Genomic DNA, 16,219 nt, shown 5'->3' on the forward strand with positions numbered 1-16,219 from the left:
GCCCAGAAAGAAACCCGCACACCTATGGTCAATTAATCTACAGCAAAGGAGGTAAGATGAAGCAATGGAGGAAAGACAGTCTCAGTAAATGGTGCTGGCAAAACTGGACAGCTACAAGTAAAAAAATGAAATTAGAACACTCTCTAACACCATACACAAAAATAAACTCCAAATGGATTAAAGACCTAAGTGTAAGACAGGACAATATAAAACTCTTAGAGGAAAACATAGGCAGAACACTCTCTGAATAAATTGCAGCAATATCTTTTTCCATCCATCTTCCAGAGTAATGGAAATAAAAACAATAATAAACAGATGGGACCTAATTAAACTCAAAAGCTTTTTCACAGCAAAGGAAACCATAAACAAGATGAAAAGACAACCTGCAGAATGGGAGAAAATATTTGCAAACAACGTGACCTACAACAGGTTAGTCTCCAAAATTTACAAACAGCTCATGCAGCTTAATATAAAAACAAACAACCCAATCAAAAAATGAGCAGAAGACCTAAATAGACATTTCTCCAAAGAAGACATACAGATGGCCAAGAGGCACATGAAAAGATGTTCAGCATTGATAATTTAAACAAATGCAAATCAAAACTGCAATGAGAAATCACCCCACACCAGTCAGAATTGCTAGCGTCAAAAAATCCAGAAACAATAAATGCTGGAGAGCGCTGGAGAGAGGGAGCCCTGCTGGTGGGAATGTAAATTGGTATAGCCACTGTGGAGAACAGTATGGAGGTTCCATAAAAAACTAAAAATGGAGTTATCATATGATCCTGCAATCCCACTCCTGGGCATATATCTGGAGAAGAACATGGTCCAAAAGGATACATGCACCCCAGTGTTCATTGCAGCACTGTTTATAATAGCCAAGACATGGAAGCAACCTAAATGTCCATCAACAGATGAATGAATAAAGAAGATGTGACACATGTATACAATGGAATATTACTCAGCCGTTAAAAAGAATGAAATAATGCCATTTGCAGCAACATGGATGAACCTAGAGATTGTCATAATGAGTGAAGTAGGTCAGACAAAGACAAATATCGTATGATATCGCTTATATGTGGAATCTAAAAAAAATGATACAAATGAACTTATTTACAAAACAGAAACAGACTCTCAGAGTTAGAGAAGGAACTTATGGTTACCAGAGGGGGGTGGTGGGAGGGATAGTTAGGGAGTTTGGGATTGATTGATTGTTAAAATGGATAACCGGGCTTCCCTGGTGGTGCAGTAGTTAAGAATCTGCCTGCCAATGCAGATTGGGGACACGGTTTTGAGCCCTGGTCCGGGAAGATTCCACATGCAGCGAAGCAACTAAGCCCATGCACCACAACTACTGAGCCTATGTTCTAGAGCCCGCAAGCCACAACTACTGAAGCCCTCACGCCTAGAGCCCATGCTCCGCAACAAGAGAAGCCACTGCAACGTGAAGCCCATGCACCGCAAAGAAGAGTAGCCCCCGCTTTCCACAACTAGAGAAAGCCTGTGCACAGTAACAAAGACTCAACTCAGCCAAATAAATTTTTAAAAAATAAATGGATAACCAACCGGGACCTACTGTACAGCACAGGGAACTCTGCTCAATATTATGTAACTACCTAAATGGGAAAAGAATTTTTTAGAAAGAATAGATACATGTATACGTATAACTGAATCACTTTGCTGTACACCTGGAACTAACACAACATTGTTAATAAACTATACTCCAATATAAAATAAAAAGTTAAAATAAAATAAAATTTATATGGAACCACAAAACTCCCTGAATTCCCAAAGCAATCCTGAGAAAAAAGAAGAAAGCTGGAGGCATAACACTTCCAGACTTCAGATAATCCTATACAGTAATCAAAACAGCATGGTATTGGCACAAAAACAGACATATGGACCAATGGAAGAGAATAGAGAGTCCAGAAATAAACCCACACACCTACAGTCAATTAATTTACAACAAAGGAGGCAAGAATATACATGAAGAAAAGACAGTCTCTTCAGCAGGTGGTTTTGGGAAAAATGGACAGCCACATATAAAACAATGACATTAGAACATTCCTTCACACCATATACAAAAACTCAAAGTGGTTTAAAGACCTAAATGTAAAACCTGAAACCATAAAACTCCTAGAAGAGAAGATTTGCAGAACACACTTAGATAAAATCATAACAATATTTTCTTGGATCATTCTCCTAAGGCAAAAGAAATAAAAGCAAAAAACACCCCAACTGAGACCTACTTAAACTTAAAAGCTTTCACACAACAAAAGAAACCATCAACAAAACAGAAAGACAAGCTACAGAATGGGAGAAAATATTTGCAAATGGTATGAAGAATAGGGGTAATAATCAAAATATGTAATCAGCACATACAGCTCAATATCAAAAAAAAAATCCAATTTAAAAATGGGCAGAAGACCCGAATAGACATTTTTCCAAAGAAGACATACAGGTGGCTAACTGGCACATGGAAAGATGTTCAGCATTGCTAGTCATTAGAGAAATACAAATCAAAATTATGAGATATTACCTCACATCTGTCAGAATATCATCAAAAAGTCTACAAGTAACAAACATTGACAAGGATGTGGAGAAAAGGGAACCCTCATATACTGTTGGTGGGAGTGTAAATTCGTGCAGCAAATGTGGAAAACAGTATGGAGCTTCCTCAAAAAACTAAAAATAGAACTATTATATGATCCAGCAATTCCACTGCTGGGTATATATCCAAAGAAAATGAAAACACAAATCAAAAAGATATATTAACCCCAATGTTAATAGCAGCATTATGTACAATTGCCAAGATATTGAAGCAATCTAAGTATCCATCAACAGATGAATGGATAAAGAAGATGCGGTATGTATATATACAATGGAATATTACTCAGCTGTAAAAAAGAATGAAATTCTGCCATTTGCAATAATGTGAATGGACCTAGAGAGTATTATGCTTAGTGAAAAAGTCAGACAAAGACAAATACTCTATGTTATCATAGAGTATCTAAAAGCTAAAACAAATGAATGTATATAATAAAACAGAAACAGTCCTACAGATATAGAGAACAAGCTAGTGGTTACCAGTGGAGAGTGGGAAAAGGGGAGGGACAAGATAGGAATAAGGGATTAAGAGATACAAACTACTATGAATAAAATAGATAAGCAACAAGGATATTGTACAGCACAGGGAAATATAGTCATTGTTTTGTAATAACATTAAATGGAGTATAATCTTTAAAAATAATGAAAATAATATAATATTGTAAATCAACTATACTTCAATAAAAAAGAGACAAATTGGAACATATTAGGCTATCAATTATAGGTGTCAATTTTAATTTTTATTATAGTTATTTTGATATCAAATATCATTTTCATTATTTCCTTTATAATTTCTATTTGATTTTCATTGAGTTCTAGTGACAGTTTCATAATGGAGTATGTAAATTAATTTAAAATATACTCCTTTGCTTATTCTCTTTTAGGACTTTTGCATGGCTTGGAAACAGGAATCAGAATTTACAAAGAGAGATAGAGCTGCCAGAGTCATTCAGAAGGCCTGGAAAAGTTTCCTTGTGAGTTTATTTCGGTTTTTTGCAGCTTTATTGAGATGTAATTGATATAGTTCACCTGTTTAAAGTATACAATTCAGGGACTTCCTTGGCAGTCCGGTGGTTAAGACTTTGCCTTCCAATGCAGGGGGTGTGGGTTTGATCCCTGGTTGGGGAACTAAGATCCCACGTGCCTTGTGGCCAAAAAACCAAAACATGGAACAGAAGCAATATTGTAACAAATTCAATAAAGACTTTAAAAAATAATAAAGTATACAATTCAACAGCTTTTAGTATATTAAAGAGTTGTATACCACCCTTTGCTTTATAAGTAGACTTTTTTTAAGTTTCAAAAAATTAGCATTAATTAATTATCTTATTAACCTCACTAATATTTATTGAGTTTCTGATCTGGGCCAGGCACTTTGATAATGGCTACTATGAGCAAAAGTATCACTAATTGGCTTATTTGGCTTTCACCTCTAAACATTTTATATCTTGACTCTGGAATCAGGTTTGTGAGCAAGTGTTAGGGATACATTCACTCATTTAATATTTATTCAGTACCTACTCTTGAGGACGTAAAGTATATCTGGATTAATGTAGTAGTTTTTCACCATGCTCTAGTCTGAGTAGAATTAGTCTCCTTATCCAATAAGAAATATTCCAATTTGATTTACTGGGTTAGGTGAGAGCCAAGAGGTGAAATGACTTCTCTCTTTTCTCTAGGATAGCATCAACACTCTGTGTGTGAAGTGGTATGGCTCTCTTTCTAGCACACAAAAGTACCTTTATATCAGTTAATGATGTCTTGAAAAATAATTTCCATTATTTGCCTATGCTGGGGCACAACTATTGATTTCCAACACTAAAAAAAAAAGAATTTCCTTTAAAATCTACTATTCCTTTGTTGGTCTCTAACAGCATACTTGTCATCTCGGCTTAAGCTTTTCTGTCATTTGTAATTCTTCTCTCCCACATTCAAATCCAATCAGCCACATACCTTTGAACACCTGTTATGTTCCTGACACTGTGCTAGGCATTTTACAATACATTCTTGTGTTTAAGGAGCTTCAGTAGAGAAGCCATGTACATAAACAAACGTGTGTGTGTGTATTTTAACAAGATGGTAGACTGAACACACATTTTCACTTTCTATCCTTCTAGAACCCAACTGAAGTGACAATGTATAGAAAGTTAACCCATAACAGAGAGAAGGGAGTTCATGAGCAAATAGGAAATTTTATCTCATACCAAAAATAAATGGTAGTATCCTGTTGGACATATCTATGTAGAAGACTTGCCTATACATACCTTAAAGGGGCACTAATGAGATAGCTCGTTTGTCATTGGAACCCTAGAAAGGACGTCAATTAGGATTTAGCAATTTAAAAAGGCTAAAAGGAGAATGACTATAGACAATAGGGTTAATTGAAGGTCTGTACATGGAACAGCTGTGCCAGTTGTCTGCACTGTCACTTCAAGACCCAAAGCTATAGGCAGGTGGTTATTTATCATTAGTCAAAAATCTACTGGTAGATGGATATTTACCATTGTGCATATAAGAGAAACAAACCCAGAGTAGCCCACAGCTTTGGAAAGATGGCAGAGGTAGAGCCAATAAAAAAGATCCCTTTGGTTCCAGAAAATCTCCTGAAAAAGAGGAAGGCTTATCAGACCCTCAAAGCCACCCAGGCAAAGCAGGTGCTTTTGCAAAGGAAGGAGCAGAGGAAAGGAGAAAAACTCAAGTTTAAGCAACTAGAATGGTTCCTACATGAGTCCTGGTGGCAACTACGTGACAGGGTGCGACTCAGACGAGAAGTGAAACCTCGTGGCTTGGAAGTGCCAGATAAACACTCCTTAGTCTTTGTTGTACACATCCAAATGATTAATGGGGTGAGTTTACTGGTGCAGAGGACCATTGCAAGACTTGGCCTGAATAAGATTTTCAGTGATGTCTTTATGAAAGTAACCCCTTAAACCATAAAAGCACTTCATATAGTGGAAACTTATGTGACCTGGGGATTTGCAAATCTGAAGTCTGTTCAGGAACTCATCTTTAAATGTGGACAAGCCAAGGTCAAGAATAAAATCGTCACACTGACAGACAACACAGTGATTGGGGAGCACCTGGGGAAGTTTGGTGTCGTTTGCTTGGAAGACCTCATTCATGGAGTTGCCTTCCCAGGGAAGGATTTTCAGGTGATCTCAGGGTTCTTGTGCCCTTTGCAACTCTAAGTAGCCTATTGTGCTACCAAGAATAGAGGGGGCTTCCTCAAGGAAGTGGGCTCACCTGGTTATCAAGGTGAATGCATCAATCGACTCATCTGGCAGCTGAACTAAACCCAGAATATCTGAAAGCACAGTGCATTGGAAGCATGTGTTTTTGTTTTATGGAATTGTTACCCATTATCTTCAAGGAAGATTATTTTCTGCTCTATCTTCAGAAACTGGAGGTAAAAGGTCAGGAAAAAGACGATGATGTTCACAGCAGGCAGTTTTCATCCCACCTCAGTTCCAAGGAAAATTTCCTGTGTGTCTTCTGTGATGACCACCATCCACCACTGAAACCAGCAAAGATTCACTCCATGGAGAAAGGAGTCCTGTTTTATCACATCTTCTATCCTGGGGTTTAATGTTGGTGAATGAATACCCAAGCATGAATACAGGACAGCAGTGAACCGAGCCCAGAGCCTTGTTTTGGAAAGAACTTGAAATACAATTGGAAAGAAGCACACAAAAATAATGCTCTCTGCTGTGAGTCCATGTTCTAACTTCAGTGACAGCTTGGCAAGCTCTCAGACGTGGCTGTCCCTAGGTGTATCTGGTAACTTCCTTATCCTTGCCTGCAATTGGCTTAGTTCTTTTCTCTAGCTCAGAATTTTAACCTACTCTTGGATCTGTGAGACAGATGGACCCTTTCCCCAGCCAAATGGAGTGTTTCCTGTTAAGAACATGGTGGTAGATTGCTGAGCCCCTGTGTCATTTATGACTCAGGGAAATGCCCACCATTTATTTCTGCTGGGCTTCAAGATGGAATTTTCTGGTTTCCCTGATGATCAGTCCTCTTCTTAAAACCCAAATCAGAAGCTGAAAAAGAATGGATATATGTATAACTGATCCACTTTGCTGTACACCTGAAACTAACACAACATTGTAAATCAACTATAACACAACATAAGTAAAAATTAAAAAAAAAACAAGGGACTTCCCTGGCAGCCCAGTGGTTAAGACTCTGCGCTTCCAATGCAGGGGGTGCAGGTTCAATCCCTGGTCAGAGAAATAAGATCTCATATGCTGTGCAGTAGCACAGCATCCCCCCCACCAAAAAGAAACAAACCCTGAAGGATTATCTCTTTAAAAAATTTACGTGAACCATCTGGGAAAGCTAGTTCTAGCATGGATTTGGTACTCCACAGTAAAACCCTCTTAATTTTAGTATTTGAGAGATGCCTTGTGTTATTGCTGGCTACCTGACCATACTTCCTCTAAGAAAGTCTGTTCATTAACCCACTTCACAAAGGCCCAAGGCAATCTTCCCATTCATGAGTGTGAACAGTGGAAAACCAGAGACTTACACAAAAGCACAGGATACTTACACTAGCTCCCTAGAAAAATTGACACAGACCTTCATTTGTCACTACTAATGGACAATCACCTGACATTTAAGGAAAACCAATGATGTAGAAACAGAAAGAAAAGAAAAAGAAATAACAGAATCTGAAGGAAATAAAAATGGTAATCAATTTAGCTTAGATCATTATGTTGAATGGCTCTAGGAAGGTTGTATCTGGAGACTAAATAGTACACCACGCAATAGAAGGTATGACTGAGAAGCTGGATTTAAAAAGACATTAGAGGGAGGTGGAGTCAAGATGGTGGTGTGGGAAGATGTGGAGTTAACATCTCCCCACAACTGGGGTGACTGCCAGCTACTGGTGGGAGACTCTGACACCCAAGGAGATGGGAGGAACCCCAAAGTGAACCAGTAGGACATAGGGGGACTGAAGGGGTGAGGAGAAGTGGAGTCCAGACGGGATCAGCACCCCAGAAGCTGGGGAGATCAGGAGAGGCAGGCAGGAGGGACTCTCTGAGAAGAGCAGGAGAGGACCAGAGAGCGATTGCCTGGCCCACTCAAGCCCAGGAAGCCTGCTGGGCTCCCAGGTGAGGTCCCCTGCCGTGCCTGGACCCCTTCTGTTCCTTGAACCTAAGCCCCACTCCCCACAGCCCCCAGGGCCTTTTCCAGTCCTGTAGGTCCTGAGCATTGGCCCCACCCACCACCCGAAACTTGCAGTTGCTTAAGCCCCCCGCTCCACAGCCAAGGCCTTCGCCTCCCCTCCCTTTTCCCTCCTCTTTTTTATTATTGTGGTACTAATGTACCTTCTGGTTTCTGATTCATCTATATTTTTATTTTTATATTCTTCCTAACATATCTGTTAGTTTCCTAGTCTAATTTTATTTTTTACCTTGTTGTTGCTTTTTTTTTTTTTTTTTTTTTTTTTGCCACCCAGGTGGCTTGCACGATCTTGGTTCATGAGCCTGGAGCTGGGCCAAATCTCCTATGGTGGGAGTTCCAAGTCTGAACCACTGGACTAACAGAGAACCTCAGACTCCAGAGAATATTCACTGGAGTGAGGTCTCACAGAGCTCCTCATCTCAGCACCAAGACCCAGCTCTACACAATAGCCTACAAACTCCAGTGTTGGAAACCTCAGCCAAACAACTAGTAAGACAGGAATGCAATCCCACTCATTTAAAAAAAAAAAAAAGAGAGAGAGAGATGGCAAAAAAATATGTCACAGATGAAGGAGCAAGGTAAAAACCTACAAGACCAAATAAATGAAGAGGAAATAGGCAATCTACCTGAAAAAGAATTCAGTGTAATGATAGTAAAGATGATCCAGAATCTCAGAAATAGAATGGAGGCACAGATTGAGAAAATACAAGAAATGTTTAACAAAGATCTACAAGAACTAAAGAACAAACAAACAGAGATGAACAACACAATAACTGAACTGAAAAATACACTAGAAAGATCAATAACAGAATAACGGAGGCAGAAGAATGAATAAGTGAGCTGGAAGACAAAATAGTGGAAATAACTGCCAAGGAACAGAATAAAGAAAAAAGAATGAAAAGAATTGAAGACAGTCTCAGAGACCTCTGGGACAACAATAAACACACCAACATTCAAATTATAGGGGTCCCAGAAGAAGAAGAGAAAAAGAAAGGGTCTGAGAAAATATTTGAAGAGATTATAGTTGAAAACTACCCTAACATGGGAAGGAAATAGTCACCCAAGTCCAGGAAGCACAGACAGTCCCATACAAGATAAACCCTAGGAAAAACACACCAAGGCACATGTTAATCAAACTAAGAAAAAATAAATTCAAAGAAAATATATTAAAATCAGCAAGGGAAAAACAAAAAATAAAATACAAAAGAATCCCCATAAGGTTATCAGCTGATTTTTCAGTGGAAACTCTGCAGGCCAGAGAGAGTGGCAGGATATACTTAAAGTGATGAAAGAGAAAAACCTACAACCAGGATTACTCTACCCAGCAGGATCTCATTCAGATTCAATGGAGAAGTCAAAAGCTTTTCAGACAAGCAAAAGCTAAGAGAATTCAGCACCACCAAATAACTTTACAACAAATGCTAAAGGAACTTCTCTAAGTGGGAAATGCAAGAGAAGAAAAAGACCCACAAAAACAAACCCAAAACAATTAAGAAAATGGGAATAGGAACACACATATCGATAATAATCTTGAATGTAAATGGATTAAATGCTCCAACCAAAAGACACAGACTGGCTGAATGGATACAAGAGCAAGATCCATATATATGCTGTCTACAAGAGACCCACTTCAGACCTAGGGACACATACAGCCTGAAAGTGAAGGGATGGAAAAAGATATTCCATGCAAATGGAAATCCAAAGAAAGCTGGAGTAGCAACACTCATATCAGATAAAATAGACTTTAAAATAAAGACTGTTACAAGAGATAAGGAGAGACAGTACATAATGATCAAAGGATCAATCCAAGTAGAAGCTATAACAATTATAAATGTTTATGCACCCAATATAGGAGCACCTCAATACATAAGGCAAATGCTAACAACCATGGAAGGAGAAATCGACAGTAGAAAATCCTAAAGTTGTCACCAGAAAACTACTAGAACTAATCACTGAATTTGGTAAGCTTGCAGGATACAAAATTAATGCACAGAAATCTCTGGCATTCCTATACACCAACAATGAAAAATCAGAAGGAGAAATTAAGGAAACACTCCCATTTACCATTGCAACAAAAAGAATAAAATACTTAGGAATAAACCTGCCTAAGGAGGCAAAAGACTTATACTCAGAAAACTATAAAACACTGATGAAAGAAATCAAAGATGACATAAACAGATGGAGAAATATACCATGTACTTGGATTGGAAGAATCAATATTGTGAAAATGACTATGCTACCCAAAGCAATCTACAGATTCAATGCAATCCCTATCAAACTACCAACAGCATTCTTCACAAAATTAGAACAAAAAATTTTAAAATTCGTATGGAAACACAAAAGACCCCGCAAAACCAAACAATCTTGAGAAAGCAAAACGGAGCTGGAGGAATCAGGCTCCCTGACTTCAAACTATACCACAGAGCTACAGTAATCAAAACAGTATGGTAATGGCACAAAAACAGAAATATAGATCAACAGTACAGAATAGAATGCCCAAAGATAAATCCATGCACATATGGGCACCTAATCTATGACAAAGGAGGCAAGAACATACAATGGAGAAAAGACAGCTTCTTCAATAAGTGGTGCCAGGAAAACTGGAGAGCTACATGTAAAAGAATGAAATTAGAACACTGCCTAACACCATACACAAAAATAAACTCCAAATGGATTAAAGGCTTAAATGTAAGACCAGACACTATAAAACTCTTAGAGGAAAACATAGGAAAAACACTCTTTGACATAAACTACAGCAAGATCTTTTTTGACCCACCTCCTAGAGTAATGGAAATAAAAACAAAAATAAACAAATGGGACCTATGAAACTTAAAAGCTTTTGCACAGCAAAGGAAACCATAAACAAGATGAAAATACAGCCCTCAGAATGGGAGAAAATATTTGCAAATGAAACAACAGACAAAGGATTAATCTCCAAAATATACAAACAGCTCATGGAACTCAATATCTAAAAAACAAACAATCCAGGGTAAAAATGGGCAGAAGACCTAAATAGACATTTCACCAAGGAAGACATACAGATGGCCAAGAGTCACATGAAAAGATGCTCCACATCACTAATTATTAGAGAAATGCAAACCAAAACTACAATGAGGTATCACCTCACACCAGTCAGAATGGCCATTATCAAAAAATCTAGAAACAATAAGTGCTGGAAAGGGTGTGGTGAAAAGGGAACCCTCCTGCACTGTTGGTGGGAATGTAAATTGATACAACCACTATGGAAAACAGTATGGAGGTTCCTTAAAAAACTAAAAATAGAATTACCATATGACCCAGCAATCCCACTACTGGGCATATACCCAGAGAAAACCATAATTCAAAAAGAGACATGTGGACTTCCCTGGTGGCGCAGTGGTTGAGAGTCCACCTGCCGATGCAGGGGACACCGGTTCGTGCCCCGGTCCTGGAAGATCCTTTATGTCGTGGAGCGGCTGGGCCCGTGAGCCATGGCCGCTGGTCCTGTGCGTCCGGAGCCTGTGCTCCGCAACAGGAGAGGCCACAACAGTGAGAGGCCCGCGTACCGCAGGAAAAAAAAAGAGACATGTACCACAATGTTCACTGCAGCACTATTTACAATAGCCAGGACATGGAACCAACCTAAATGTCCATCAACAGATGAATGGATAAAGAAGATGTGACCCATATATACAATGGAATATTATTCAGCCATAAAAAGAAATGAAATTGAGTTATTTGTAGTGAGGTGGATGGACCTAGTGTCTGTTATACAGAGTGAAGTTAGTCAGAAAGAGAAAAACAAATACCATATGCTAACGCATATGTATGGAATCTAAAAAAAAAAAAAAATGGTACTCATGAACCTAGTTGCAGGGCAGGAATAAAGAGGTAGACATAGAAAATGGGTTTGAGGACATGGGGTGGGAGGGCAAAGCTGGGGCGAAGTGAGGGTAGCATCCACATATACACACTACCAAATGTAAAATAGTTGGCTCATGGGAAGCAGCAGCATAGCACAGGGAGATCGGCTTGGTGCTTTGCGATGACCTAGAGGGGTGGGATAGGGAGGATGGGAGGGAAGCTCAAGAGGGAGTGGATATGGGGACATGTGTATGCATGTGGCTGATTCGCTTTGTTGTGCAACAGAAACTAACACAGTATTGTGAAACAATTATACACCAATAAAGATCTTTAAAATTTTTTTTTTAATCTGGCAAAATGTCTGAACTTTATGGGTTGATATTCCCTTTTGTTCTTTGTTGGTATTCCATTTAAATATTGTAAAACTTTGAAATAATGCTACCTTTATCACCACAAACACTACCAATATAAAATTGGTAGAAATATAAGGGAAAGAGGAGATAAATTAATTAAAATAACTATTACAATTAAAAAATCAAGAGAAAAGTTTGTGTAGAGACTACATTCCTTGTTGCTGCAGCTGATCCCACCTACTGCTCACTATGTTCACTGATGTTCAGCCAGCATCTCAATTGGCCAGAGTACTTTGCCAGGTAGAATAACACAAAACTTACTTTATGGAAGATCATGTTAAATAACTAGAATCCAGCAGAGTCCAGATGTAAGATAAAAAGTGTGTCATACAGAATACTTACCCAATGATGATAGAGCATTGCTCCCAAACCCTGAATGTTTCTTCTGTGATTCATACAGTAGTATAGGTTTCACAGATCATCATGAACCACCATCACAATTCCATTTGTCATTGTTTTTACTCAGCCCTAAAGGGCCAACTAATGTTATCACTTGCACTGAAGCCCTGGACCATCCAGAGAGACTTCTCTTTCTTAGGTTTCACTCAAAACTAACAGATTTTCGGGCTTCCCTGGTGGCGCAGTGGTTGAGAGTCTGGCTGCCGATGCAGGGCACACGGGTTCGTGCCCTGGTCCGGGAAGATCCCACATGCCGCGGAGCGGCTGGGCCCGTGAGCCATGGCCGCTGAGCCTGTGCGTCCGGAGCCTGTGCTCCGCAACAGGAAAGGACACAACAGTGAGAGGCCCGCGTACCTCAAAAAAAAAAAAAAAAGAAAGAAAAACTAGCAGATTTTCAAGACCCTTGTAAATTGTCAGGCAGCACACCAAACTCTAAGGACCCTCAAACTTTGCACAGAAGTGGTAGATGTTTTTTGAAATTTTTTGTTGAAGTGTAGTTGATTTACGATGTTGTGTTGGTTTTGGGTGTACAGCAAAGTTTTTCAGTTATATAAATATATCCTTTTCCATTATAGTTTATTACAAGATATTGAGCATAGTTCCCTATGCTATACAGTAGGTCCTTGTTGGTTATCTATTTTATCTAGAGTAGTGTGTGTATCAGTTAATCCCAAGCTCTTAATTTATCCCTCCCCCCACTTCCCCTTTGGTAATCATAAGTTTGTTTTCTATGTCTTTGAGTCTGTTTTTGTTTGATAACTACATTCATTTGTATCTTTTTTTTTTTTTAGATTCCACAAAAAAATAGATAAAATAAAAAATAAAAAGAGGTTAGAAACTCCGAAAAACAACTAACCATGAAAGTCATGGTTCAAATATAAGGCAAATTAATATATTTCTAACCTCTATGTAAAGAGAATAATTTGATTTTTTTTAATATCTTTATTGGAGTATAATTGCTTTACAATGTTGTTAGTTTCTGCTGTATAGCAAAGTGATTCAGCTATACGTATACATATATCCCCATATCCCCTCCCTCTTGCATATCCTTCCCACCCTCCCTATCCCACCCCCCCATCCCACCCCTCTAGGTGGTCACAAAGCATGGAGCTGATCTCCCTGTGCTATGTGGTTACTTCCCACTAGCTAGCTATTTTACATTTGGTAGTGTATATATGTCAATGCCACTCTCACTTCGTCCCAGCTTACCCTTCCCCCTCCCCATGTCCTCAAGTCCATTCTCTAAGTCTGCGTCTTTATTCCTGTCCTGCCCCTAAGTTCATCGGAACCTTTTTTTTTTTAGATTCCATATATATGTGTTAGCATACGGTATTTGTTTTTCTCTTTCTGACTTACTTCACTCAGTACATTTGATCTTGATTCTAGATACATTCTACTTCAAGTGGCCCAGAGGGTGACTTCTAAATAAAGATGCATAGTTTTAGCATATTATGTGGCCCTGTAATTGAATAATTTGCATAGTCGTAGTAATGTGAATGCAGTTTTTTCTGTAATTTAAGATATTTTTATCAAAGTACTTTGTGTACTTCTTTAAAATAATGTAAAAGAACTTACACTAAAAAGCAAGTCTTTACCCCATCTCACTACCTTCCACCTTCATACTCTAAAAGCAACCACTTTTATCTAACTTTTTGTTTTAGATCTTCTAGTCACTAGTTCCATGCTTCTAAATAATATGCTTATTATATTTTACTTATCAACTTTAGAAGTGATCTGTTGACTTTCTGCAAAGATGATTAAGAATTTACCTTACTTATCCTCCAAAACCCTGCTTATCTCCCCCCTCAGTATCATGTCATTGTTTTAATTCCTCTGTTTCTTACCTTGCTGCTTTAAAGACTTTTGTTTCTTGTTCCATCATGCTAACAAAGGATCACTTGACTCCTTATTATATATGATGAGGATATAAATATCCCTATCCTTTTCTTCACATATCTTGCAGTATTCAAATCCCCAAGTTCCATCACCTCTCCCTTGTCAATATTCACTTGGAGGAGTTTTTCAAATATCCTGAATACAAATCCTTTATTGCAATATAAAATATCATCTTCCAGGGTACCTCACTTCCCTCTTAAAGGTGTTTTTGATAAGTCTTTAATTTTAATAAGATCCAGTTTATCATTTGTTCTTTACGGTTAGTGCTGTCTGTGTCCATTTAAGAAGTGTTTATGTAGAAGGTACTGTCATCAAGATGGTGTCAAAAGTCCAGGTCCCCCAGTGTTCCAGGACGTTTCCTGGGAGGTGTACTCAGGTCTTGCCTCATGGGGATCACTGGGGGAATCTGCAGGGCTCGACCACTGGGGATTTGATAGAGACAGAGAAAAGAGGGGCATGGCTGACAGCAACCTGTGCTCAGATCTTGGCAGTTTGCATTACCGCTTACAGCAATACCTGAGCAGAGATCTCAGCCAGGCTCTGCCCATCTGCAGAGCTGAGCCAGTGGCCCCATCTGGCCAGGGAGCTCAGTTGGCAGTTCTACCTGATATGGGTCCCAAACCAACAGGTTTTACTAACTACAGAAACTGTTTTATGGCCCCACTTAGGCAAGGAAGCAAATTCGCAGCCCCACCCGATTTATGAGCATAGTCTTCAGTCCTGCCCAACCAGGAAGCCTAGCCAGTCACGAAGCCCAGAAACAGATCCAAGCCTATGGCTTTGCCTAATTACTGAGTACAAACTGTAGCCAGGGACTTCCCTGGTTGTGCAGTGGTTAAGAATCCACCTTCCAAGGCAGGGGACATAGGTTTGAGCCCTGGTCCGGGAAGACCCCACATGCCGCAGAACAACTAAGCCCATGTGCCACAACTACTAGCCTGCGCTCTAGAGCCCGTGAGCCACAACTACTGAGCCTGCACGCCTAGAGCCGGTGCTCCACAACAAGAGAAGCCTCTGCAAGAAGAAGCCCATGCACCGCAAGGAAGAGCAGCCCCTGCTCGCCGCAACTAGAGAAAGCCCGCACGCAGCAACGAAAACCCAACGCAGCCAAAAATAAATAAATAAATTTATTTTTAAAAAGACCTTTTAAAAAACTGTAGCTAAAGGGAGCCTAGCCAGTGACTCCACCCAATTGCAGAGCATAGCCTATGGTCCCACCCAGCTAGGGTCCCTGGACAGTGACCCCATCCAACCAAGGAGCACAGTCTCTAGACCCCCCACAACTGCATGATATAACTGGAGGCCCTGCCCAACTAGAGAGCCTGGCCAGTGACCACCTCCAACAGAGGAGCACACCCAGCAGCTTACTCCATCACAAAACCCAGCCTACAGCCTTGCCCAACTTTGGGGCAAAGCCTATGGCCCTACCTGATCACAGAACACAGCCTGTGGCTGCATCCAACCACAAAGCCTTGCTTGTAGCTTTGCCCGAACATGAAGTCTGGCCAGCAGCACCATCTGGTAAGGGAGCACATCCTGAGGCCTCACCCAACCAGGAGTGATTGCAGAGCCCAGCCTGCAGCCCTGCTTAGTTGCAGAGTCCAGCCAGTGGCACCTCCCTGCCAGGGAACACAGCCTATGACTTCACCTAACCAGAGGTGATTGCAGAGCCCAGCTAGTAGTCCTGCCTGAAAGTAAGTAAGCCATCATGCCCACCTCAGAACATGGGCAGTGACCTCACCCAAATAGACACCCCAATAACAAACCTCCACCTGCCCATGGATGCTACCAGATGACCCATCCAGTACCCCAAGCTGAGCTAACTGATGAAGGTCTTTCTCTGCTGAAGGGAACCTCTAGAGTCTGGAAGAAAA

The 16,219-nt window shown here is 39.9% G+C and overlaps 1 protein-coding gene and 1 pseudogene across 1 annotated transcript in view; both read left to right on the forward strand.

Moving 5' to 3' along the window:
- Positions 1–3,500: 3,500 nt before the first annotated feature.
- Positions 3,501–16,219, forward strand: part of C8H11orf65 (chromosome 8 C11orf65 homolog) — an 89,831-nt gene continuing 77,112 nt past the window's right edge. Inside the window, 1 exon segment of the mRNA XM_060017187.1 lies at positions 3,501–3,581. Coding sequence (XP_059873170.1) covers positions 3,501–3,581 — 81 coding nt within the window.
- LOC132428980 (large ribosomal subunit protein uL30-like) lies at positions 5,160–5,900 on the forward strand (annotated as a pseudogene).

This window comes from Delphinus delphis, chromosome 8 (genome assembly GCF_949987515.2).
Source record: "Delphinus delphis chromosome 8, mDelDel1.2, whole genome shotgun sequence".
NCBI lineage: Eukaryota > Metazoa > Chordata > Mammalia > Artiodactyla > Delphinidae > Delphinus > Delphinus delphis.